Source organism: Amphiprion ocellaris, chromosome 18, assembly GCF_022539595.1.
Source record: "Amphiprion ocellaris isolate individual 3 ecotype Okinawa chromosome 18, ASM2253959v1, whole genome shotgun sequence".
In the NCBI taxonomy this organism is placed as follows: domain Eukaryota; kingdom Metazoa; phylum Chordata; class Actinopteri; family Pomacentridae; genus Amphiprion; species Amphiprion ocellaris.
In genome coordinates this window covers 26250329-26277094 of record NC_072783.1, presented here as the reverse complement: position 1 = coordinate 26277094, position 26766 = coordinate 26250329, and the positions used below count along the sequence as shown (strand labels likewise).

The window sequence follows — 26766 nt, the reverse complement described above, 5'->3', positions numbered from 1 at the left end:
GCAGCTGAAGCATCTAGCTGGATAAAACTACATCCAGAATGGCTGATTGTGAACGGATGTCCAGACCAAACACATGGTGTCGTGGATGTGGCAATAAAGAAACTGTGGTATAAAAGCAAATATAGTTTTATTACTTTTTGTGTTACCCATTTATGGATTCCCTTAGTCACCTTTTGCATGTTGCAGTCTTCGTTATGCTTGTGTTTTTTTGTTTGTGATTCAACAAACTCAGAGCAGGTGAAATGATCAGCACGCAAAACAATGCCCGTTTACCGTTTTTACTTTAAATTGTCCAAATTACAAAATAATATGATCTCTACTTCATCTACAAAATAACATAATATTTATGACTGTAGTAAGCATCATTGATTTATTTTTTTTTTTTGCTCTAACAACCGTTTAGACATGCATACTGTTGAGAAATATAAAAATATAAATATAAATACATCCCATTAATATTCTTAATGAATCCATGACTAAGATTTGAAATATTTTATCATAAAAGAATTAAAATGCAGTTGAGTACGATAAGGCATTAAGATGTATCACAAGAGCTGTACAGAATCCTAGAGTAGAGGTATTATTATTTTTTTTCTTAGTGTAATGGAGAAAAAACTAAAATTAACTCGTAATAAATCACTAATTTTCTCAACAGGAAGAACACGTTTCCAAAGAAAGAAAAGAATAAAAGGAAGAAAGAAACAAGTCTACAAATCTCAAGGTAACATATCAACACGAAACTGAAAAAAGCACTCCAGTACAAAACCAGGATTTGTTTACAGCATACCGAGTGGTGTCGTCCATCGTACTCCTGACTTGTGACTTTAGAAGCCCTTTCAACACCACACGTCACTCACAATTAAACTCAAACCAACCAAAGTATCCGACGGACATGTGACCATTCTTCACATGATTCATGGAGAACGATAATGACTTGCGTTGAAAACATTATGTGCTATACAGAGAGTTAAAAGACTAAATCTAATGCATAAGTTCCACTCATTGGACTGGTACGTAGAGAAAACAGAAAGGACTATGGCAATGACAGTTACAATCAAATGAACGGCCAACAATGTGAAAAATCTTCTGAATAAAATCAACACTTTCATAAATATCATTGTTTACAGCCAACTAACTTAGTGGAGCTGCTGAAAGTTTCTTTTCGTCATGACCGCTCCCTAACAATAAGCATGACTGAGCTAGCTTGTTTTTTTTTTCCATGCAAAAAGGTAGTTCTCAGGTGCAACAATTGCTATGTCAGAAGCTGAAGTGTTGATTAGCAGTTGTTTTTTTGTTTGTTTTTTAAAGGCCAGACCCAGAGAGGAAGACTCAGAGCAAGAAAAATCCAAGAAATCTCATACCCATTTTGATCCTTACTGAATCCACCGATAATATTTTTAAGGTGCTTGACGCTCCTGAACTCTCTTCTCACTTCTGTACCTTTTAGGAAACAAATGAACAAATACATCCCACGTTTCAACACCGATCACGAGTATGATCTTCTGTCCTGATCTAGAAACATCCCACAAGTCGAGACTTAATAAACTAGCGTTACGGCTTCAAAATCAAATGTTGATCTTAATTTTTAGTGAACAAACAAGCAAACATGCGAGAGGAGCCCAGACTTACGCACACTCAAACACACACAACGTCCCGTCTAATGTTTTTCTTGATTTTTGTTTTTACCGAGAGCTACTCTCTCTCCCTGCTACTTTGTAACGCAAGCCATTTGGATTCTCAGTAAGTGAGCTGCAAAATGGAGGTAAGATCAGAGCTGGTGTGAGATATACAGTACTTGGTGCACTTGCAGAGAGCAGCCAGGCTTTAAGGGAGGGACAGAGGGAGGGCAGAGAGGGGAGAGTAATACAGTAGATGCCCACAATACCACAGTTTCATTGGAGTCTCAAATGCATGAGAGCATTCAGGAATACCTGGACAGCACATCCATGTTTGTCGTTAATGTCAGTGAACCTGCTGCAGCCACAAAAGTCCGTCTTTTCAGTCTTTCTGTCTTTTCCCTGGTGCTCTGCAGCTCTGAGGTGAAACTGCCCTTCACTGGCATTAATCTCCCCCCACTCTTAATCCCAACCTTACCGATAAGTGGCAGAACTGAAACCGGATCAGCATCTACGAGTAACTGCAACCTTCTCTAACCTCTGCTGAGGGACTGAGGTTGTTCCTGCTAAGCTGTCTGACTGCTAACTGTGTGTCTGCGGCGCCGCGATGCTAGAGCAGTCTGTGACCAGCAGGTCCACCACCGTGTTGCCGGTGACGTAGACGGTGGGTGCTGTCACCATGTTGCTAAGGGAGCCGGAGCTGCTGGCGGCCACGTTGGAGGTGATGGGGCTCGGGGCGGCCTGGCTGTTGCTGTGGGTGCCCATGTGGCCCTGCAGCTGGGTGGGCGTCTTGCAGTGGACGCCGCACAGGTGGCAGACGAGAACGCCGCCCGAGGCCGTGCCGCCGAAGCCGCCCGGACTGTCCTTCCACTCCTGTCCGTGGTGCTTCTGGGCATGAACACGAAGGTACGTCAGCGTGGTGAAGCCTGATGGGTGAGAGCAGAGCCAGGAGTTATTCCACTGGGAGGGGGTTTAGATGTCACAGCAAAAGTTCATCAGCTGCCAGACACAGCAAGATATCAGCACATCTGAAAGAATGCAGTGGACCAACAAAAGAGAAAGCGACAAAATGAAGCATCATCTGAACACTGCAAAGAAGACAGTTCAAATGTGACACTACAGTTGGAACCAGATATAAAGTCACAACTATTGATTTCTAAGGGATAATAGTAAATCCTCAAAATTTCAATTAGCAATGAATGCCAATAGTCAGATATTGTGCTTCTTTACTTTCTTGTCAAGGCTTAAATGAGAACAATGGCACTGAAACATGGAGCAACAGCCAAGAAACAGCCGATATGTGGACCTTAACGCCCTGTTAGGGTTTCGGACAGAGAGAAGCTCAGTCAAATAAATAGGTGCAAGGCCGTTGAGGGCTTTAAAAACAAAAAGTAAAATTTTAAAGTCTATCCTAAAAGAAAGTGGAAGCCAGTGGAGAGCAAAGAGAACTGGGGTGATGCCATCACTGCCAAAATCTAATCAGCTGGTTGTTGTGTCATTTCTGACCTTCCCTGAAAACTTCATCCAAATCCGTCTGTTTTTGAGTAATGTTTCTAACAGACAGACAGACAGATGTACGGCAATCCTCACTTAACTTCGTCGTGCTCCTTGGCGGAAAAATAAAAATATACACATATATCTACATATCACCATTTTTTTCTCAGTATTAGTAACGCCAGCGGCACTTGGAAAAATTGTGGTTTATGACAACTCTAGGGTTTTTCAACTTTTGTAAAAAAGGTAATCAATAAAAATTCACCTTTTTAAAAAAAAAAAATCTTCTTCTATGATTTATGGCACCATAATGCACAAATGACCATTCTGAGTTCCTTCTACTTGTAGCCATGGTTGTGCTGTTGCCATGGAGGTACATTACTTCATATTGCAGTGAACAATGAGTTCATAGTGAAGAAAATGATCACAGTAGCAGAAAATGCCCAGATACTGGTTGAGGTTCAGATGGTTAAGCTATGAAGAGGTCCAAAGCCTGTGTTTCTTCCAGCATGTATTTAGTTTACATGCACTTAATGTGAACTGGTAAATGAAAGTATCTGCACTCACTGCGGTTACAGAGGTGGCAGGCGTGATGCTGCGACTGGTTGTGCACCCTCATGTGATCTGTGATGTAAGCAGCAGACAGGAGCTTCCCACAGATGTGACAGGGAACCTTCTCTTCGTGGCGAATCATGTGTGCACGCAAGCGATCCTTCGTAGCAAAGCTGGACTCGCAAGTCTGAAAAAACATAGAAACAGAGTGTGATTACAGAGAAACAACAATGGCTTTGACAGTGAACTTTTACAGTCTCACAATTCATAAAGAAAAACTGGGCTGTATAAGTTGATGTGTGGATTGTGTGCTTGTTTAGCAGTTCTAAGATATCTGACAGATTTAATTTTCACTGTGTCACATTTTGAAGACAACCGATGTTCTACCACTCTGTGAAAAACAACTTCACACATGTACTCGATGGCATGTGTGCAGTGTGTGACAAAGCGTGTTCATCTTGCTTGTGTAAACATCCAGCTCTGGGATGCTGCACGTAAACATAACAATTACAGATACTGACTGTGTGTGCTCTGATTCAAGTAGAAATGTACTTTATCCAGATCAGTTTCCATGGCAATACTCTCAATGTTGATTTACCCAACAGATATCTATCTATGAGATCTGTGCACATAACCAGTGTTTGCATGAATGAAGAAAAAACATGTGGAGTGCGTAAAGTAAACGTGACCTACGGGGCATTTGAAGGGTCGCTCTGAGGAGTGCACCTGTCGGACATGACTGTTCAGATGGTCAGGCCTTAGAGAAAAAAGACAGGAGAAGATGTTAGAGCAGGAAATGTGTTCATGTGTCAATTACAAGTTCATGCTGTGTGACTGTTAGGAACATTTGTGTGAAATGACAAAAAGAAGTTGCACTTCTGAGGAGGACTGATATCAAAAACTGAATTATTCGATGATTTTTCTGCTGTCCAAATCCAGTGTAACTGTTCTGAAAAATGTTTAGGACAGAGGTGCAGTATTTTCTTCAAAAGTCTGTTTTAAAGGTGAAATAATATCTATTTGCAGAAATTTGACAGGACTGATATAAATCTAAGGCTACTATAAGTAGCAACTGAGCTTAGCAGTAAGACTGGATTCTGGGCAACAATAAAAAGTCTGCACATCAAAATAGAACTGTTTGTAGTTAAAACAAATACAGACAAACAGATATATCTTACCTTATCTGTGAAAAACCCAGTGTAAAGATGACAATTTGTGACTTTTGTCTGCACACTTTGTTCCTGCTCAACAGAGCTAAGCTAGCTGCTTTCAGTGTTTGCACTTGGCCAAGCTAAGCTAAGCTAACTAGCTACAGTCTGTGGTTAAGAGTGGTAATGACTGTCTCAGCGCATTTCCCAAAATGGTGTATTTTGGCTTTAACTAAATTTCAACTCTACAAAAAAATAATTTGCGTTTGCCCTAGTACATACAATATTTTCTGCTGTATAGTCATGTCTTGCACCATTAGCTTTAGCACATTAGCTTGAAAAGTATTGATGGTTTGTGAAAAATTTGACTTGGTTTCCCTGTAATTCTGCTTGACGTGTTCTTATCTTGGAAAGCTCACCAATGTCAACATTCCTTGAAGTTACACAAGTCTGAGTAAATCATATGTTTGTAAAGGCAGACAGTGTTTGCTCTGACACTGCAGAAATAACCCTCTGAACCCCAAACCTAGCAGCAAGTTATATATATATATATATGTTATCTTTTTGTTTTAAAAACTGACAAAAGTATACCATTTAGTCAGAGATTATAAAAACAGACTGTCCAATTTCCAACTTCACAACGTTCCTTGAACTACGCATCTGTGACACGTGTTCTATTGTGAAAATCAACCAAATCTAAGCTTAAAATCTTATTATACATTTCTCTAAAAAAACATAAAAATCATTGCTCCTAGCTACAACCATAAAACTATTAGTATGCAAACAAATTATCAATTTAAGTAGTAAAAATGTTATAGTATGTAGAGTCACTACTTATTTTCCCACTAACACCTGTGGGCTCTTAGAAAAATGTTGTAAACATGGATTCCATTATTTTCTGTGAAATAAAAAAAATCATTTTTCTTTTTTTTGGGGAACTTTTGAGTTCTCTGCTTCTAGTAATGGCTTTGATGTTTCCATAGAGGTGCATGACTTTTTACTGCAGTGAAAAATTAACCCATGGAAATTGCTCAGAGCTCAGAAGGTTAAGTAAGATGAAAGCAACCTTTGCCATTTGAACAATGAAGCACATATAATTTCGTTAATGTTTTACTTCAGACAGTCCTAATAAAAGGTGGTACATTTGTCAACTAGCTCAGGCCTGACAGAAATGTTCACCTGGAGAAAGCCTTGCCACAGTGGGGGCAGATGTAGGGCTTTTCCACTCCGCCCTGGTGGGAGCGAACATGGTGGCTCATGCGGTCCTTCCTCTTGAAGCGCTGCTGGCAGATGGGGCAGGAGAACGGCTTCTCGTCCGAATGGGACAGGCGGTGGCGGTTCAGATGGTAGACGTCTCGGAAGGCCTTCCCACACGTCTCACAGGCGTGGTTCTTCCTCACCGGGTTCGGGTTGGGATTTGTGGGCCGCTGAGGCGAAACAAGACAAGCAGATAAACACACTACAGAGTTTAGATGTGGAGCGCAGCGACAAAGAGAAGCTGTTCTGTTGTCGACACCATGCAAATACACAAACATTCTGCCTGTTACGTAACTGTGATTAGTATGATCTGTACCAAGCTGCATGTCATGACGGTTGATGTTAGATGAATTATTTCTGTATCTGCTTTTACGCCGTTGTGTTACAGAGAACATGCAGGGGAGCGTGGGGGGGCTTCTAAGCACAGTGTTTCTCAAACTGGGGACCAGTGCCAAACACTGGGATGGAATTTACTGGTCCTCGAACTGATTACTGCTCATGGATTCCTCTTAAAGTTGAACACACTGGGGAGTCAGATATGCAGCAGGTGACAAAAAGAAACTGTTTGCAAAGTCCCAAACAGTAGGGGGAGATGGCGTAACCAATCCCCGGGGCCAGGCAGCTTAAGAAACAACATGCTTGAAGGTTTGGGGTTGACGACAGCCATCTCCACAAGGCCCTGACCCACCTGTACTGTCGCCCCTGTGGCCATGACGACAGCAGCAGGAGGCGGAGCATGAGGGTTAACACTAGCCATTACGTTTGGCATGGCAACCCCTTCACCATCCTGAGCACCCAGGGGAGGCTGCTGGGCGCCCGCCAGCAGGCCGGGAGGGGCGAGAGGGGGAGGCGTGGAGAGGTGCAGCAGGGAGAGGGGAATAGTGGGCCTCTCCGCCCTCCCTCCGGCCCCCACCGCCATCGCCGACGGGACCGCCGCCGCCGCCACCACCTGGCCGGCTGCTCCCTCCTTCGCTCCCTCCGCCTGCTCTCTGGCCCTGTCCTTCATGCGTACCCCAGTGTGGACCGACTGGTGCCGCCGCAGGTTGTAGTTGTTCTTGAACTGCTTGTTGCAGATGGCACAGATGTGTTGGGCGCGAGCCGGCCGGGAGACGGGCTTCACTGGAGTCGAGGGAGGGGGGAGGAAATAGACACAAAGAAAGTTAATTTCATAGATTTGAACCTTTCAGACTATTTAGGCAAACAATAACATGACATCTCATAGAGATATTGCTTTATAGAGGAAACTACTGGTCATCCAGCTGTGACATTAAGTCATCAAGTGTACTGGGAAATGCTGAAATAAGCCTGTACAAAATATCTGCTTTATATCCAAACCTGTTTCGGTGATTTGCAGGTAAAACAGATTCAAACATTAGTTCTGAGACTATTGGTGAAATGACCGATTGACAGAAATTGACAAGATGATGGAATAATGATGGATTAATTCACTTATTAAGCAAAAATGAAAATCATTCACGCACTGTGTTTTTGGCAAGTTTTATTTTGCACATTTTACCATTTTCTAGCTTAAGCAACTACCTGGTTAACTGCTAAAATGACAGATTAACTGATAATCACAGATAATTACTGTGATCCAACTGTGACATAAAGTTATCAAGTGAATGAAATGTGTTGTTACAACATTTTTTTTATTCAAAAACTGTTTTGATTGTGTTCTTTTTATTAAGTTGAGATAATCATGACAGATATTTATTTTCTGGCAATATATCAAATTTCATATGGAAAATAACAAATTGTATCTGTGTCTGAGAAATCACTTTCAACTAAGTTACTCGTTACAAAAACACCTCTCCAGGAAGTGTGTTAATTCCAGATCACATGACCTGCTCCACATGATGTCATTTCCTCCTGAAGAAAAGACTGGCCAGACTCCAAGGCTTTCTGAGTTATTTAATATAAAGTAGTCAACAGGTTTACTGCAATATCTTTATAAATAACTTTCAATTTCAATTTTACTCATTTGTATATATAATATTTAGAAGAATCTTTCTCTAAAATGCCATGTGGTGTTTGGTTCTAGGCGTCCATGTTGATTTTAGGCCTGAAAACAGCAAAAATGTCAACAATGGTAGAAAAAGTCCCACAATTATATATTGAGCCATTAGTGTGAGTTTTCATGGAAAACATGAAATTGTCTTTGTGACCCCAACTTTTGAACGGTAGTGTACATCTGTTCCAAATGTCGGTTATTGGTCTCCTTGATTACTAATAATTGGCAAAGCCATATCGGTGGTCTCCTAGTTAAATGAACCTAATTTAAATAAATTAAGGTTGCATTCGAAGCAAAACATGTCAGTGCTGCAAATTATTCATCATGAGTTTAAGTTAAGCTGATTCTAACATTGAGCTCTGACTTAATCTGACTGTAATTTCAGTTTTACTCAATTGTATATATAATATTTTAGAAGAATCTTTCTGTAAAAATGTCATGTGGTGTTTGGTTATCAGCGGCTATGTTGATTTTAGGCCTGAAAACAGCAAAAATGTCAGTTATGTTAGAAAAAGTCCCACAAATATATACTGACCCATTAGCACATGAAAAAAAGTGTGAGTTTTCATGGAAAACATGAAATCGTCTGGATGACCCCAAACTTTTGAACGGTAGCGTACATCTGTTCCAAATATCGGTTATTGGTCTCCTTGATTACTAATAATTGGCGAAGCCGTATCGGTGATTTTGTAGTTAAAAAACAATTGTTATATGAACCTAATTTAAATCAATTAAGGCTGTATTTGAAGCAAAACATGTCAGTGCTGCATATTATTCATCATGAGTTTAAGTTGAGCTGATTCTAACGCTGAGCTCCGGTGTCTCCTCATCTGACTTCACTGGGTTTTTAATGAGCATAAAGTGAAAGTGTCCACTTCATGGAGGTGTAACAGGTGTGTAGTGTCCCTCACCAGGAAGGGGCTCCTCACTCAGAGCTGTAGTGTCCACAGTTGAAGGAGGCTGAGCTATGTGCTCTGTGGGTGGGGTCTGGGGAGAACTCGTATGCACTGGCATCAGCTCTGATTGGAGGCTCCCCTCCACTTGGTTTTGGGTGGGAGTACTCTGGAGAAGCAAAGGAGAAGGCCATCACCAAATGTAAACACAAGTCACAGCATTATCTCGTTGAGGTAACACAAGATGTGACCACTGAGCTGCTGGACACACACCTGAGCAGGCCTGCGACAGAAAACACACAGCAGAGAGGGAGCAAAATGGGGAAAAAAAAACACAAAGGGAACTCTTCAACAAAAGCCTACCTGGAAGAGAAAATTGCTCCAAGCAGCATCCATTTTGCGCCACAGCGATGGAGATTATAAAGTCAGCTGCAGATTGAGATCGAGCGGAGCAGCCCTGGCATGGCTCGGATCGGCCCGGCGGTGATCGTCCTCCTGCAGCACCGAACTCCCGGATCCTCTCGAAAAACAACAAAGTCGTCTAGCAAAAATGTGTTTGTTGTTCTCATTGAGGTAGCCTTGTGCTGTCAATTAAAATGCACGCAGCTGTGGACTAATGCAGGCTGCGGTACTCGGGCAGTGGTGGAGCAGGCCAGCTCCAAGAAACGGCCCGTTTCACTTTGGTTTCGAACTTTAATTCATTCAACACCAAATCCTCACTGAAAAACGCAACATCACACAACTAAACTACTTCCAAAACCCAAAACAAAAATGTAAAAAACAAAAAAACCGCATCTTACACTATCACACTTTAGCCACAAACATAAACCAGTCTGCGTGAAATAAATGCGTTTTGACGCACGAGAACCAATATGGGTTATAACACACGTATCTGGTAGCACGGCGGGTCATGCTTTGTTTTTAATTTATGAATCTATTTTTCCGATTTCCACCCAATAGGCCAATCGGGTGTTTGTCGAAGCCTCGTTGTTGGATTCAAGCCCTGACCCCGGCGAGCTGCGCTCTCGCCGGGCCGCAGCCTATCGCTCCACCTCGGCCGTTCAGCTGCGAGGATGTCATCTTTCTTTTTTTATCGCCCGCTCTCCCTCCTCCCTCCCTGTCTCTTTCTTCCTTTTCTTTTTTAATTCCTCTTTCTTCTCCCCCTCCTCTCCTTTTCTCGCACCGCTATGTCCCACTTGCTCTTAAAGGGATAGGGTTTCCTCTTTGGACACCCCCCTCTCATTTCCGTCTCCCAGCCGGAGTCCGTCCTCTCCCCTTCCTTCCTGCGCTGTCGGCCGACACAAAATGCGCTCCAGTGTGGTGTGTTTTTTTTTTTTTTCTTTCTTTTTTTTTCTTTCTCTCCCTTCCTCGGGCCCAGCTGAAGAGAGCCGCAGCGCAGGAAAACAGCTAGAATGACTTTCCATTAACGGAGAGATGACGGACGCATCTTAAAGGGCGGTGCGCTCAGATCCTCCCAGTAATAATGATGTCAGAGATCCACATCCAGCACATTCACACAAACAACACAGCAGCAGAGACGACTCAGGAGGGAAAAAAATGAATTACATTCATCATTTCATAGCAAAAATATAAAATACTTTCAGCTGCTAAAATGATTTTCTATCATTATAAACTCTGTATTTGTGGATTTCCACTGTTATTTATACAAAATATAACACTTTGACAAGTCAACGTGGGATTTTCTTCAAATTAATTGAACCAACATGAACCAACAAAATAACTGGGGAGTTTCCTAAAGCCAAAGCTGACTCATTCAGAAACCCCAAACATATTCATTCACTATAATAGAACACCAGCTATTATCCACTTTCTTATTAATAAAAATACACTTAAACAATAATCTGTTTTCTCATGAGCTGACAAACTGTTTTATCTCTAAAATAAATGTTAGCCCTGTAATCAATATCATAATAAATTATGTAAATGACATCAAATCAAGTTAAAATATGTCATGTAAATTTATATCTAAACATGTTCAGTTTAATAGAATAGAAAAAAGCCGTAATTATTCACATATAATAATCTGTTTTAGCATTTTATTAATAAAAAAGATACCCAAATAAGCAATCAATTATCTGATTAGCTGTTGATTCCTTAAAAATGCTCAGTAAGATTGATCATTTATAAAGACTCTAGGTTTGCAACTCATAGTTTTTTTTAGGCCATGTTGATAATTTTTTTCAAATAATCCCACATTTTTGTAATAGTAAAGAAAAAAACTGCAAATATGCAGTTAAGAAATTTCAACTAAAACCCCTTTAAATTTTTATTAATAAAAACATACTTAAACAAGTAATTATCTGTTTAGCTGCTGATATGTTGGTTATAGATAATCTGTTGACTTAACAATAAAATAATTATATGCATTTTAGAAAATGGTTCAAATAAATAAATACATGAATAAATAAAAAGTTATTCATAATTTCCTAAAGCTAAAGTTCATGCCTTGTTATTGACCAAAATGCCCAAACATTCAATTTAAGGTTATAGAAAATCTGTAAATATCCACATTTTAGAAACCTGAACTCAAGAAAACTAGAAACCTTTTTGTCATTTTCCATAATAAAAATGTATTTTAATAAGGATTTGATTATGTAATTAGCTGCATATCTAGAAACAATAAGAAAAAAAACATATTTAGTTTAATATTACAGAAAATTGAATAATATTCATACTTAGGAAACTGGAACTGAGATCTTTTGGGCATTTTTATTAATAAAAAGACACTTAGAAGAATGAACCAATCAGTGAATTAGTTGTTGATACCTAGAAAATAACTGGGGCCCGAAACTAAAGATTTTTTTTGTAATTGATCACGTTATTGTAATCAAATAAATTCTTTATAAAAATGTTTTTTACCATTTCCCCCAAACCAAAGTTGATTCATTGAAATGTCAAAAAACATATCATCAAACCAGAAAATATTGACATTTTAGAAACAAGTGATTCGATTTTTTTTCTTTTTTTGGCATTTTCATTAATAAAAAGATGCTTAAATTAATACTCAGTTATCAGATTAGCTGCTGGAGATAATCAGGAAGTTTGATAATCAACACCTTCATAAATCACATCAAATCACACAAATTAATGTGTTAATATCAATTTATTATCTTTTTTTTTAAAATTACTTTTTAAAACACCCCATTTCTTTTCCAATACATGTGTTAAGACCCTTCTTCCTCGCCCTCCTCAAGCTTGGAATTGCTTGATTTGAATATTTAATAAGAATTTCAACCCCCCAAAAATCTCTGCAAAACACAGATGTGCCTGCTGCTGCTGCTGCTGCTGCTTCGTCCTCCGTTCCTTCCTCCGGAGCTGAGACTCTCTCCACAACCTCAAACAAACCCCCCCGTCTAAAAACACAACCACACTGATTTCCACACTAAAAGGCCGTCCCGAACCCGTCACTCTTAGTTTATATAAGGAGTTTATGCATGCACTGAGATTCCAACCAAGCATAAAGTAGTAGGTTATACAGGGAATTGTCTTGAGCTGGTGTTTCTGAGTCATACAAACAGCAGGGTGATTATCTTTTTTCTTTTTTTTTGCAGTTAAAATAACAATAATATTAGAAAACAACAGAACAGCAACATAAAAAGTCCAGTTATTTCTGATCTCCTTCAAGTAAACAGCAGCCCAAGAGAAGGGAGGTAAAACCGTTTGGGCCTCAGAAGCATCATAAAAACACTGATCGGTGTCTTTCTCCGTGGACGGGCTGCTGCTGTCACTGCTGCTGTGTCGGCACAAGAGGGTGCACAACCACAGCAGCTCAGTCGACACCCGTCCCTTCACTTCTTCTTCTTCTTCCTCTTCTTCTGCACAACTTTCTACACTGATTGCATGCTGCACCCTTCAGCATCAGATTATCAACGTAACCCTGAACTGAAAAAAAACAAATAAGAAGGAAATAACCCAGTATTTACATTCCAGTGGCCAAATTGTTAATGTTTCTTTTTTTTTTTTTTTGGTCATTTTTCTCTTTTTTTGTGATTTTCAATAAGCGTCCAGAGGAGGAGGTCAGAGTTCACGTGAATTGTGTTGTGTTTGCTGCAGGAGTGTCTTTTAAAATTGCTGTCTTTAAAAAGAAAAAAGGAAAAAAAAAAGAAGTGGCAATATAACTAGACTTTACCGCTCGACACACATACAGAAATCATTAACAATTATTAATAACCCCCTTATTAATAATCATTAATACCTTGAACACACACCACACCTGACAATGCAACAGTTTTATCAGCTATTTCTTCTTTTTTTTCTTTTTTCTTGTTTTTTTTTTACAGTCAAAAGTGGGCCCTTTGCTTCTCGCGAGAAAAAATGTGAACATGATTACAACAACAATTACATCAGGATTAGTTATGGTAATATTGACACCTATAGAAAATGCAGTTGGAGTTGTCGGCTCTAAATCTTGAATTCAATATTCATTTGAATATATCAAAATTACTATCATTATCTTTGTTACTCTATAAAACCAAATGATTTGCTTTCGTTTTTAATATTCCCATAAATATGTACAGCAAAGATCAAAAATGTGGGACAAGTGATCTTAAATGCCAGTGAAACTTGGACAGATACGGTACATTTCAAATGTGTTTGGTCATGTTTTACAAATGTTTTTTTGTTGTTTTCTTTTTTTGTACATCTATCTCATGCATTGGAGTGACTCCCGTAGACACCTAATGTTTGTTTAGATACTCAATATGTCATGGATGCCAGAAAGCTTTTTTTTGGTTTGTTTTTTCTCACATGTATTTGTACACGTCCACACAAATATTCCTCCTCGTCCCAGCTGCATTATTTTTAGAAGAGTCTCTTGACTTTACAAACATTCTGTGTATTTGTATTCGGCTTTTTAAATCATCTTGCAGTCATCAAAAAAAACTTTGATGGCATGACATCCCTTTAAGAACCCCTTAAAGGCATTGGTGACGTTTCACTTTGTTTTTTGTGTTTTTTTTTATACACTTAATACAAAAAAAATCAACAAAACATCAACAGTTGTAAATCAATAAAAAGTGTTTTCCAAACTCCAGCAGGCTGGAGACTAAAGTAACCCATCTTTTTTTTTTGTTTGTTTTGCCCTTTCCGGAGTCCAATTTACGAGTGCTTGCTAGATAATATCTGGACACTACAGACTACATACACTTACATACACAATGCAACAAAACATCTTCTTCCTTTTTTCCTCCTCCGTCCTCTCTCTTTCTCCATTCCAGCACAGAACATCATAGAAGAAGACTCGGCTGCCGGCCAGCTCTCGGAGGACAAAAAAGGCTAAAAATCCGTCCTTTCACACGTCCTATCTCACTTTTATACAGGCGGTAACAAAGATAAAAACGCTAAACAGAAACCTCCTCTTTTTTTCTTATCTAACATCACCTTCATCCAGTGGTATTACAGGTGGTTACATTCCTCCCTCCCTCTTTTACACCTGTGAGAATGGGAGAAAACCTCTCTACCCACCCTGAGTCTAAAGAGGCAGGGTGCAGCTCAATAGTGTCAGTTTGTCCTCTCTTTGCCTTTGATGTGCACTGAGGAAAAAAAAGGGTGATGTCCCTAAATCCTCTGCTTTACAGCTCCTCCGAGAGTTGAGATCAGTGCGGGAAGATAAGAAAGGTGGCAAGCTGAGAGTATTGAGATGCAACCTGTGATAGCTACCTTCCTAAACGCCCCCCCACCCTTCCTGCCACCACCCTGACTGCTCTCCTCTAAGAGTAGGAGAGGTGGGAGCCGTTGGAGATGTGCGAAGTGACTGAGGTGCTCCGGCTCAGGACGCCGTCGCTGCCCCCGGCGCCTCCGGGCCCCCCACCGGACGCCGTCCTCCTCAGGGGCTGGGGACTGTTCCTCAGGGCCATCAGGCTGGGGGCGCCTCGCACACCCAGACCGCCACCTCCGTAAATCCCCCCCTGCGAGGAGGAGGAGGAAGAGGAAGAGGAGGACGGGCCTGAGATGGAGGGAGGAGCAGGCGGTGGGGGAGGTAGCATGGCCAGAGACTGGGAGGAGGAGCGCGAGGGCAGGTGATGGGAGAAGGGCAGGGGGTGTGGGTGGGCCAGGTCACCGCCGGAGCCCCGCACTCCGGCCCACTCCCGCTCCCTCTCCTTCTCCCGCTCCCTATCTCGATCCCTCTCCCGCTCGCGGTACAGCTGTGGCGTGCTCTGGTGGTGGTAGTGCTGGGGCAGGTGGTGGCGCTGGTGGTGGGAGGAGGAGGAGGAAGAGGAGGAGGAAGAGGAGGCAGAGGAGCGGGACGAGTGGTGAACCTCTCTGCCGTCTCGGCCCAGCCCCAGGGCCATGCTCAGGGCGTGGGCGGACGAGGACGACTCGCTCCGGCGGTCCCCCCCTCCGCTGCTGATGCCGCTGCTGCTGCTGCTGCTGTTGTGGCTGCGGCGGGGCAGCTGCTGTGAGGGAGCGTTCTGCTGGTGGATGCCGTGGCTCCAGTGGCCGGCGGAGCGGGAGCTGGGGGGCGGAGCGTTGGAGTAGCCCTGCTTGGGGTAGGCCTCGCTGGGGATGCCCGTCAGCGCCATGTTGCTGAAGCCCAGACGCAGGCTCTCTGAATCGAAGGCCTCGATCTCGCTGGCTTGGCGCTCCAAGAGGGTCCGGATACGTTCTGAGCGCTCATTCTGCAGGGACAACATCTCCTCCTCGATCTGGGAAAAGAGCATTCAGACTAATTTTACATTCATCTTTAAATAGTCTCATTCTTAAATATGAGGGTACTTCAAAAAGTCTCACCCGGAAACAAGGGTTGTATCTCCAATTTTGGGGCATAGTTGTAGACTACGACTTACACCGATCAGCCACGACATTATGACCACTGAAACCTCGAGTCCTGACATTCATGTGGATGTTTGACATGTACCACCCACCAAAACACTGCAGGTGAAGCAACCCTCTAACCTCCCACCCCCATGGCAACAGCAGTCCTTGATGCCAGTTGCAAAAACTGCCCAGGAGTGGCCCGGGGAACACGAAAGAGCTAAGGTGTTCAGCCAGGTTCCACACTCCCCAGATCCAAATCTTATTGAGCAGCTGTGGGATGTACCAGGATAAGCCTGATCTAGGTAGGTCCCACCCTGAAATCTACAGAATTCACTGCCACCATCCCGGTGGCTTACACAAATGACATTACACAGTGACATAGACAGATAACTGAAGAAAAATGTGGACAAAACAAGGCGATTCAGGCAGGTTTGGAGCTGTGTTTTCTGTGGGAGAATAACTCCCTTCTGTGTAGACTTCAGGTTTGTAAGTTTACACACTTTTAACATGCACAAAAAAATCTATGACACAGCACAGGAAAGAGAAAACTCTGAAAAGCATAAAATATGCTCTTTTAGTAAACTACAGAAGGCTCAACATCCAGCGGAGACAGAAAGCATAAAGTTTCGTATGAAATTTGCTAAAGCTGTATTTAGCATCAGCAGTTCACTTCGACAATGAATGACATCCAGTTTGCGATTTTCTCTGTTAGATCAAATGAATTCCTAAAACTCACCAAATTGTTGTGGCATTTTATGATTGAACAACTGATAATATTAGACAAATGGGATGTGTGAATCAAATTGAAGAGCTAACAAAGATAAGATTGGGAGACCTAACAACTGAAGCTATGAGTACACTGAATAATCCTGTGGAAAGCAGCAACCCAACGGAAGCCTATGGAGCCCATATAAGGCATGAGACAGGAAGTTCATGTCCTCTCTACGTCTGCTCTCGTGAGTTGAAACCTAGGTCACGCTGAGCCAAAGAGAAATAGTGCCAACCTAGCAGAAATAAAAAAGAGGAGGTGGTCTAACTTTTGATGTGATTACTTCATGTGTATCCTGATTGGGTCTTAAGACGATGGGTTGTGGCTTTCCAGAACGGAAGAGGTGTGTTTAGAAGGAATTTGCACAGGTATAAAAGACGATGTAACGCTTTGTGTAGTCAGTTAAAATCTGAAGATTTTGCTCATGTTTGTTCTTACAGCCTCTGTATTGAATATATATTATTCGCATCAGACTCTGAAGATTGCTTGAAGACTCTTTCTTGAGAACTTTCTGAGGACTCCAACTTTTGATCCTGAATTGATTTTTGACTATGTGTGTGACAAAGCTGTCTGATCATCACTGGCCCTTAGCAGGCAGACTGAGTCACAACAAGATTCCCTCACTACATTCTAAGGAGTTGTGCTTTCATAGAAGTGATTGCTAAAGGACTCTAACCCTCTGCTCCAGCAGCGCCCGGCGGATGGACACCCTCTGCTCCAGGTCCTTGACCTCCCTCTCGTGCTGTGTGTCGGTGTGGATCTTGATCTTGCTCTGGTAGGCGTTGAGCAGCTCCAGCTCCTGCTGCAGCTGCATCCGCAGCACCTTGTACTCCGCTTCCTGGGTCTCATCCAGTCGCAGCTAAAGAGGCAAAATAAAAGAGGGAGTGTGATGAAAAACGGATTTTGCACGATTGTATGGGCCGTAATTTCTGCTTTTGTGTGGACGAGGTTAGAATAGGAAAGGTTTGGAAAGTCTGACAAAGAGAAGAGGGGAGATGCAAGAGAGTAGCAGAGGAAAAGATCAAGAGTGAATGAGGTGTAGACTGGTTAGAGATCAGTGTTTGTTTGGATAACGCAGCTTTGATCAGTCTGTGCCTGCATACACTGTATAGTGTATTTAAGAAGATTCAAATTTAAGACACATTTTTTACAAGTATACAGTTTATCTGAGAAATCGTCAAACAAAATCACAACCAGATAATTGGAATTCCAAGCTTAAGAGTCAAATAAACTAAAATAAAAAAAAGATGGAATAATTGTAAAAGTGATCATAGTTAATCAATAAAATACCAGAAAATGTTGCACAGCAATTGAGCTACTCTGACCTGTGTGTTAAGCCTTAATTATTATTTCAAAAGATGTTTAAATATTTTGCCATGACTTCAGGATTGAGTTTAATCAGTGCGTGGGAAACATTCCCAAACAGACTTTAACCACAGTGTGAGTAGATGTCGCACGCAAACAAGGGCAGCAGGGATTTGGATTACTGGGCTTACATGACATACTGCTATGTGAGGTAATTAAAATAGCACAAGGGGTTGTGTCATTGAAGAGACACTTTTGCTATGTCCCATCCTCTTCCTACTAAGTTTCATTCATTTAAAAGCCTGGGATTTGTGTGAGTCTCACACTGAGAGGACGGTGGAGGGAAGCTTTGAAGGCGCTGTATGAGAGTTATCATGGGGTGGAGGAGGTGCCTGATATTTGACTGTCACAGATAAAAGTTGTCAACACTGGCTTTGAAGCTGACTTTTCACTTGGAAAAAAACAAAACTAGCCTTCTGATATCTCAGCTCAGCCTTGAGTCAAACTTCTTACCACTTTGGATTTCACTTCAACCTCAGTTAAAGCAAGTAGAGTTGTGCTGAACATGAGTTACATTATAGGTTAATTTATTGTGGTTTATTTTACCACATCTTCAGCTATGATGCATGATGTTTAATCCCAACCTGCTGCAAATGCCCTCTTTAAAAACAACAGATGTCGCAGTTACTATCTGTAGCTAGTTTAGCTGTGAATAAATAATCTAACACTCAATACAGAGCAGTGGCTGAATGGAGTACATACACTTAACTACTGTACTTTTTGATGTACTCCACTATGTACATTGCATTTTTGTGCACCACTACATTTGCTTTGTAGCTAATTCTAAATGTAAATCTAAATTAACCAATACATTTTGCTAAATTCTTAAAGATTAAGTTACCCAGAAATATAAGAAGTAGCTAAAATTAGATCCAGCTGCAATCCAAAAGTGATGCATCAATATTTATCATCTAATTATATAATATATATGATTCTCAAGTGGGCCATTCTGAAAAATCAGTGCTTTGATGCTATTACTTTTGTTCTATTTTGATTGCAGGTCTTGTAATGCAGTATATTTGCTTTGTAGTATTGCTACTTACATATTTCAAAAACATTGCACAGGACAACCACATGTCCCATTGAAAGTAAAAAAACAAAACAAAACAAAACAAAACACATTAATGGACTTCTGAGGGGCTCAAGAGCAACACTTTTGATGCTGGATCTAGATATCCAGAAACTAACCAGCACAAATGATTAGTTCATTAATCAATTAGTTAATTGACAGATAATTCAGAGACAAAAATTTAAAAACTGATAATACCAATTTCTTAGTTTTTGGTTTTCACAGCTGGTCAAAAAATAATTGAATATCTTAACATGCATTTTTAATTTTTGTCTATTATTAACATTCAACACATTATAAACGATCGTAGCTCAACATCTAAAACTAAACTAAAACTGGATTCTGACACAAGACCAGCATCCCAATGCCCAATACTATTCAGTTTAATTCAATTTATGATTAACAAAGTTAGTTTTGAGTCTTTGCATCCAAGTTTTTAACGTATGACATTAAATATGAATCTGGGACAAGGAAAACTTTTCTTCTTCCTTAAGCAAAAAGGAAGAAAAAAAAACTAACACCCCAAAATAGTTTCTGTGCAGTCTGGAAGAGGAAAAGAATTAGGCTCCTCTCATGCTGCTGCCATTTTCACTTCAAGCCTGCATATTTCTCACAGTGACACACCTTCTCACTCAATGGTTTTTACTTAATAATTTTATATATTGTAGATTAATACGGAATACATCAAAACTATAAAAGAATACATATGGAATTATGTTGTAAACAAAAAAAAAGTGTTAATCTTCAGTATTAATTTACAATGTAGAAAATAATACAAATAAATAAAAAGCACTGAATGAGAAGTGTGTGTCCAAATTTTTGACTGGTGTTGTATTTCATAGTTCATGTAACACAACATGAGCGAGGTGCTGTTTTAAATTGATTTCCCTTCATTCTGCTTACAGGACATAGAGAGTGCTACTGCAAACATGTAAAAAGTTGTATGAAGCCATGCGAAGGCTATGGACACATAAATATGCAAACATACAGATAAAACTGACTGTATGTACTGCTGCTATGTGGCTGAATATCCGTGTTCTTATGCCTGAATGTGTGGTTTTCTTTAAAGCATTTATCCTCTGAACCTCTAGATGTACTTTATGTCTCATTCCATCACAGCTGTCTTCTCTAGAGGCTAGAAAATGATTCATTCTCCCATAAATTCAGGGAGAAAAGGGTGTTTTGCAAGAGGAGCGGCACAGAACGGGATGGATCTTTAGCTCTAAAACTGGGGAATGTGAGTTCAGGTGGCAGATAGACACTGAAGGACCGGGAGGAGGCTGGTTGGAAGGCAGACAGCAGGCAGGCGGGTGGGTGGGCAGGAAGACCCCCGAGCCAGGCAGGACAGCAGTGGTGGTGTGGTGCGAGTGTGAAGTGAACGACGTCTCCTTGCCTTACTCACAGCCTGTGTGGACAGCATATCATTGATGGAGTGGTCATACTGCTCGGCCAGGATGGCCAGCTTACGGGTCTGCTCATCCTTCAGCCGCTTCAGCACGGCCTTGTGGTCCGACTTGGGCGTGTTCTCCAGCAGGTGGTTGCGCAGCGCCTTGTACTGACGGGTTTGGATCTTGCAGGTGTCCTGGAACTGACGCTTAATCTGAAGCTCTTTGGACTGGAGGAGAGAGAAGAGAGACGGAAGCAGCTGGGCTCAAGTGCTCCAGGGGTTTTATACATATGAACAAGGTGATGGATGGAAAATCAAGGAAAAAAATGAGGATTTTCAAACAGTATTCTTTTCACATTTACAAGCAGTAATGTCATCTTTAAGCAGAAATACCTTGTTGAGCGTTTCACACCAGCATAGTTAGTCTGATGAGGGTTTGTGTTTTAGCAGAGAATGAAAAAAAATAAAGGCTTAAAAGCTCTGATATACATGTTTCGAAACAGTTTCTCAGCATGAAAAGTTGGATCTTAGATGAACATGACATTTTAGCCAAAGTAAGAAGAGTTTTTCTCTGAGCTAACGACTTTGGAGAAGGCATGGCTCAATTAGAAAAATGTGAATTTAAAACATTTGCATCAAAATATGAGAAATGTGGCCTTACTCAACAAACTCAGCTTTGCTTTCACTTTCTGCTTCATTATCATTATTTCTATTACCATTATAGGCAATATTATTACCATTTCCCGTTGTGAAATCTTCTGACTGCCAGCAGCAGCCAAACAAGTTATACTTCACACTTAATTTCAGCTTAGAACGGTTGAAATCTACAAAATATTCACTTTATCAGCTACAAAAATTAAGAAAAATGTGACAAACCACGTTAATTTGTCTGTTTCAGTTGACTCTATGAGGTGAAAAGGAATCAGTGAGCCTGACTACAGTGGATTCATGCCACGAAAACCTTTTCTCTTTGTAACAGAATGGGTACAAATGGATAAAGTGGTTTCAGTGCAATTAAATGGAATTCTTCATGATGTAAGGAAAACGTTTAAAGGTCCAAAAAAACTGCTTTTTGACTACTAAAAGTCATCTTTATATCTCTAATCAAAGATAATAGATATGTTTTTGTGTATTTCTGTGATGGTTACTGAATAAGGCTGTTTAAACAGAATGTTTTACAAGATTCATAATGTTAAAGCTTCAGAAAACATTACATTTTAGAGCAAAAATAAACAAAAAAACTTGAGTAACTTTTAAATACTACCAGACCTTATATTTGGATTGCAAATTGTGTCTTTATCAGAAACGTAATCAGTCTATATTGACATTTGTTGCTAATAATGCACATTTTCTGGAAAACAAGTTGAAAAATTCATATAAAAAATGATTGTGGACTGTTTTGTAAACTGTTGATGTGACTCAGGACTCAAAGTTTTGACTGTAAAAGCTTCAAACATAAAAGTGATCCAGAAAAACAAAGCGTTTAAAAGTCATGATCGTTATGTACGAAACATTAACATTCTGATATCGCACACAGAATATGAATTAAATAAAACAGCCCACTTACGAGGCCTGTAACACATTTTCCATTTATATATTAATAACTTCATAAAACCTGCGGGAATATTTTTGGTGCATGACAGACAAAAGGGAAGAGATGACAACAGATACGTGTGATGATACAGGAGGAACCACGATGAAGAAAACGGCGAAGGAACATTTCTGTACAGGGGAAACAAAGTAAACAAAAGAGGACATGGTAATAATGGAAACTTAAAAAAATCATAAAAACAAACAAGACAATGATTTCAACACAAAAGAATTTATTTTTTGTGTAAAGAAAAAAAAATCTGGAAGTGACAAAATGTTCTTCTATGCTTGCGAGCACACAGCCGTACAGTATGCCAACACTCATGCAGCTAAAATGAGAATAAAAGGACGACAAAATGTCTGCCGAACAGAATGCAGTACTAGTCTTATAAATACTGCATAAATTAAATATTTAAAAAAAAAAAAAAAAAAACTCAAGGTGGTATAACTCTGTGGAAACACTCAGACAGCGTCACAACAAAACAGAATGCAAACATGTAAACATACACAGAGGACCAGGAAATAACTCAACACAAATGTAAATCAATGGCAAAATAAGTTACATTCAAATAAAACAATGTTTGTCTCTTTTAAAGCCAGACTTCCCAAATGCAGGTCATCTAAAAAAAAAAAAAAAAAAAAAAAAGACAACAAAAAGCAACAACAGTGCCCTACTTTTTGCTTCTCCCTGGGACATATTACAGTTTAGACTGAGCTTTTCTGCTCACTAATATTTCTCCATGTGAGTGGATCCAATGTCTGTGACACGCAAAGCACTTTATTAATGCTTTTCTTTTACTCTGCTAGATTTCACATTTATGCTCACCAATATTTCATCTTAATTTGGCTTGTTTGACTTCATTTACATGAACTTATCGGATCATTTTGGTGTTCAGGAGAGACAGAAACGGCACAGTTAAAGGTAGAGTTTGCGATTCTGGAGAGACTGTTCGTATTTAGCCAGCTAGCATATTTTGATAGATTGCATGTGTCAGATTTTGCATCCTTCTCACTCCAACTGCCTCCTGAATGTGCACAAAACAGGATCGATTTGAGCCTCTTTGTTTCCCAGTCACAGACTGAGGGTTGTGTACAAAGATCAGCGCATACACAACAGACAGCGAGCGAACCGTGATGAAATATTCACAGGATTTGGCTGAAAAGCTGTATTGGATTTTAATCACATGCTCCACCTTTAACTGTGATGTCTCTTTTTGGTCTGACTGATACAGAGCTGAAACAATTAACTGATCAGTTGAAGAATTTTTCATGATCAATTAATCATTTCTGTCCATTTTTCAAGCAAAAACAGAGAAAAAATGCCAAAATTTCTCTGGTTTCTTAATTTCACAACACAAAATCTGCTAGTTTTCTTGAATATCTTTGGTTTATGGCCTTTTGGTCAAACTAAACTTAAATAAGCTTAGCTGAGGGGGAGTTGTGATGGACATTTTTCACTTTTTTTAATGTTTCACAGGCTAAAAGTTTAAACAACATGTTTTTTAAAAAGCACATTTATCAGTAATATAACCATTCTAACCTAAACTGAAGTGACCCTTTCTCACAATTTTGGTGTTTTTTAGAAAATGGCTTTTGGGACAGTGCAAAATCAAATCAGCGTTTGATATTATTGGATGTCGGTCTTCTCTTCATTTGATAATGAGCTGCTCAGTCTTGACTTCCACATTCAGTAGTTTTCATCAATCTTTGTTTAGGATTGCTTGTCTCAAAAGATTGTCGATATGGCTTCATATAAATTACGATACATTGAAATATTAAATAGGTTTTTATTATATCATACTTTCACTACTCCAGACTAGATCCTGGCATCCTATGTTTCCACTATAAATTTCAGGTATGTCACTTCACAACTTAACATTTGTGCAAACAGTTGAAACTAGGCACTATGCTGATTCTTAGGGGTAAAGATGTTTACATGGTAAATCGTAACAAGATTATTGCATAAAGTGCAATAAAATAGCACATCTAACTAGTATATGGAAGATGATGATTTCACCAGCTGTATATATATAATTATATCTAACTGAAGCCAACATTTATGGCACGCATGCTTATTCTAGTTTATATGTTTATATGGAAAGGCTTTATGCTCCAGCTAAACGGCCCCACATGGTATTATTCTAGGTCCAAAAAAGACCAGCTACTAACTATTTTCCAACAATGTCTTACAGTGGTCCAAGATATTTCTACTCAGCTCCTTATTGCACTTTTCTACTGGCTGAGCGCTAGTGTTCAGGGTGATGTTAGTGAAATTACTGAGTATCTTTTTTCTTTTTCACAGTATTCAGCTTTGGGGAGTGAAATTAAAGCCGTGGAGCTATGCAACACTGTCATATTTATTCTAACGCACTGAGAAAACAGTGCACCCTATGAAATAAGACCACTATAAAGAAAAACAAAAGATTGCACAAAAACGGTCTTAAAAATAACCATAAAAATATTTGTCTTACAAATTAAGAGCAAAATAATAAAATTAAAGAAACTATGGAACTTTTACAAAAAGCACAATAATGAAATGTTTGAACTTCACTGGGTTTGGTACAGCAACTGTGGGGTTCAACTGCTTGTTCAAGTGTGCAGATCCCGCTGATTTAACAGTATGACTTCGTGTGGACACGAGTACACAGGTTTGAAAAGCTTCTGCAGCCAAAATCACCTTCAGCCAGCACACACACACATGTACAGCGTTGTGTGTGTGCAGATTAAATATGGCTCATTTTTAAAGAAATGTGACCAAAAACCAGTTTGGGAATTATGTAAGAAGAGAGACATGTGGGCCCCAAACCAAAAAAGACACACAAACAATGGTTGGACAACAGTCACACACACGTATCACCAGCATGTTTGTTTCACACATTTTTTTTCTTTGTTTTTTTTTTTTAATCTCCTGCTATCTCCACGGTCGAATTTTCCCCCTGACAAACCTTCCAGATGAAGTTCGCCTCAATCCACACTCCCACCTCCCCTCCTCACGAAACATCCTCTCCCTCTCCTCCCTCCTCTGTCTCTCCCTCTCTCTCCTCCTCCTCTCCCTCTGTCTCCTCTCTCTGACCTCCCGGGGCAACAACAGCGGCAACCTGCTTGGGATTTCCTTCTTTAAGAGGCCCAGAGTTTGGAGTTTGACCCGAACACTGAGCGGCAGCTTTTTCAGCAACAGCCTTGCTAGTTTTAGCACTACGGTGTTAGCAAGGTCTGCCAGGACGCCGAGGGGGCGACGACTGAAACGCCTACCCCAGAGCAGGCCCTTGGCCAGCAGAGAGGTGTTACGGCACTGAGCCTGATACTCTAACGGCAAGCTCTTCAGGGGAACCGGGATCTTGGACTGACGCACACCCCAGTTGCGGCCTGCTTTGGGAAACATCTCGTAAAGGTTGCGCTCAGCCATACCGCCCAGCACTGACTGGCACATGGCAAACAGGGGTCGAGGGAGGCGGAAAAGGACGCGCATGCAGAGGCGGTTGACTTTGCGGGGTGCCTGCTGGAGGAAGTCATGGGCCGGCCTGACAATCAGCACCACAACCAAGTAGAGGGAAAGGAAGAGGGACGGAGAGCTGAGGAAGGAGGCGGAGATCAAAATCATGGGGATGTAATAAATGCCCAAACTGAGGGAGAGTCCTAAACTAAAGAGGCCGCTGGCCCAGAGGCTGAGTGACAGGTAAGTGGAGAGCGACAGAGAGCAGCAGGAACGAAGGAAGAGGTACGAGAAGAAGAGCGCCAGGAAGGCAAGCTCAGCGGAGAGCAGGACAGAGGCCACCGAGGGCAGGGGAGGAGAGCGACGGAGGGAGAGGAGGAAGATGGAGAGCAGCAGCAGAGTGAAGTTGGAGGGCTGAGCAGCAGCAGAGAGGGAGAGGAGAAGGCAGATGCCATGAGAGAAGAGTGAAGGGAAGGAAGTCTGGGTGGGGGGAGGCGGGGGAGGGGGTGAGATGGGTATCGGCTCCAGCTCTTCTGAGGCGTCAGGGAAGTAGAACTCTGACAGCTCATCGATGTCTCGCTGACGGAGACGTCTCTTTTCTGGGGACAACGATGAGATGAGCTCTGATGGACAACCGTCAGCCACACCTCTGCCCTCTTCTTCTTCCTCATCGGTGTCTACATGTGCTGTTTTACTTTGATCCTCCTCGTATTCCCACTGCACTCCTTCTACTTCCCTCACCTCTGTCCCCTCCTCACCAATTTTCCATTCATCTTCATCTTCTCTGCTGTCATTTGCCTTCAGTTTACTGTCCTCCTCATCTACCTCATCCTTCATTTCCACCAGAGAATCTCCCTCCCCCTCCTCTCCTCCTCTAAAAACTTCATCTACTACTGCTCCATCGAGCTCATCCCCAGCCTCACACATCTCCTGTGCTACCACTTTGTTCTCCTTTTCTAACTCGCCATCCCCCTCGTCCTCCACCTCTACTGCCCCTGCCTCGCTGTCCCAGCTGATGCTCTGTCCCTCTGGTGACTGGCTGTTTCCCTCCTCAGGAGACCCCTGGCTCTGGGTGCTCTCACTCACTTTGAGGCTCTTGGGCTGCTGGCGGACCTCCATGGCGTGTTTCTGACGCAGCTCTTGCTCACGCCTCTTGTTATACTCCATCTGGTTGGTGAGCTCCGTCTGGTGCTGCGTGCGGATCAGTTCGGCCCGCGTACGCTGCACCAAACCCAGCTGGCGGAACTCCAGCTCCTGGGTGGACTCGTGGTGACGCAGCAGCATGGCACACTCCAGGTCCTTCAGAGTCTGCTTTTTGTTCAGTTCCTAGAGAGAAAAGAAGACGATGAAGAGGCAGGGAGCGTATAGAAATAATGTGAGGGGAGGAAACTTAACAGCCTTCCAT

At 41.2% G+C, this 26766-nt stretch overlaps 2 protein-coding genes across 5 annotated transcripts in view; both read right to left on the bottom strand.

Annotated features, from left to right (window-relative positions):
• Positions 1-264: 264 nt before the first annotated feature.
• mazb (MYC-associated zinc finger protein b (purine-binding transcription factor)) lies at positions 265-10356 on the bottom strand. Of its 2 annotated transcripts, none has more exons than XM_023289841.3 (7): positions 9335-10321; positions 8990-9140; positions 6756-7186; positions 5990-6237; positions 4356-4419; positions 3678-3849; positions 265-2542 (listed from the first exon to the last, which is right to left on the bottom strand). In XM_023289841.3, exons 1-7 carry the CDS (start codon positions 9365-9367, stop codon positions 2199-2201), a joined length of 1443 nt encoding a protein of 480 aa, XP_023145609.1. In that variant the 5' UTR covers positions 9368-10321; the 3' UTR covers positions 265-2198. The 2 variants fall into 2 exon arrangements, with proteins under 2 accessions (XP_023145609.1, XP_054860696.1); XM_055004721.1 differs by having other exon boundaries at positions 2505-2644; positions 9335-10356.
• A 1720-nt stretch (positions 10357-12076) lies between these two features.
• The window catches only part of taok2b (TAO kinase 2b), a 31817-nt gene continuing 17127 nt past the window's right edge, over positions 12077-26766 (bottom strand). Inside the window, exons 17-20 of one of the 3 annotated variants that reach the window (XM_035957065.2) lie at positions 26448-26687; positions 20345-20566; positions 17194-17376; positions 12077-15636 (exon numbers count right to left, since the gene is read on the bottom strand). In XM_035957065.2, the coding sequence (XP_035812958.1) occupies positions 14701-15636; positions 17194-17376; positions 20345-20566; positions 26448-26687 (1581 nt within the window). In that variant the 3' untranslated portion in view covers positions 12077-14700. Of the gene's footprint in view, positions 15637-17193; positions 17377-20344; positions 20567-22141; positions 26688-26766 lie in introns of those variants that run through there. The other 2 variants (XM_023289808.3, XM_023289806.3) reach the window with 2 other exon arrangements.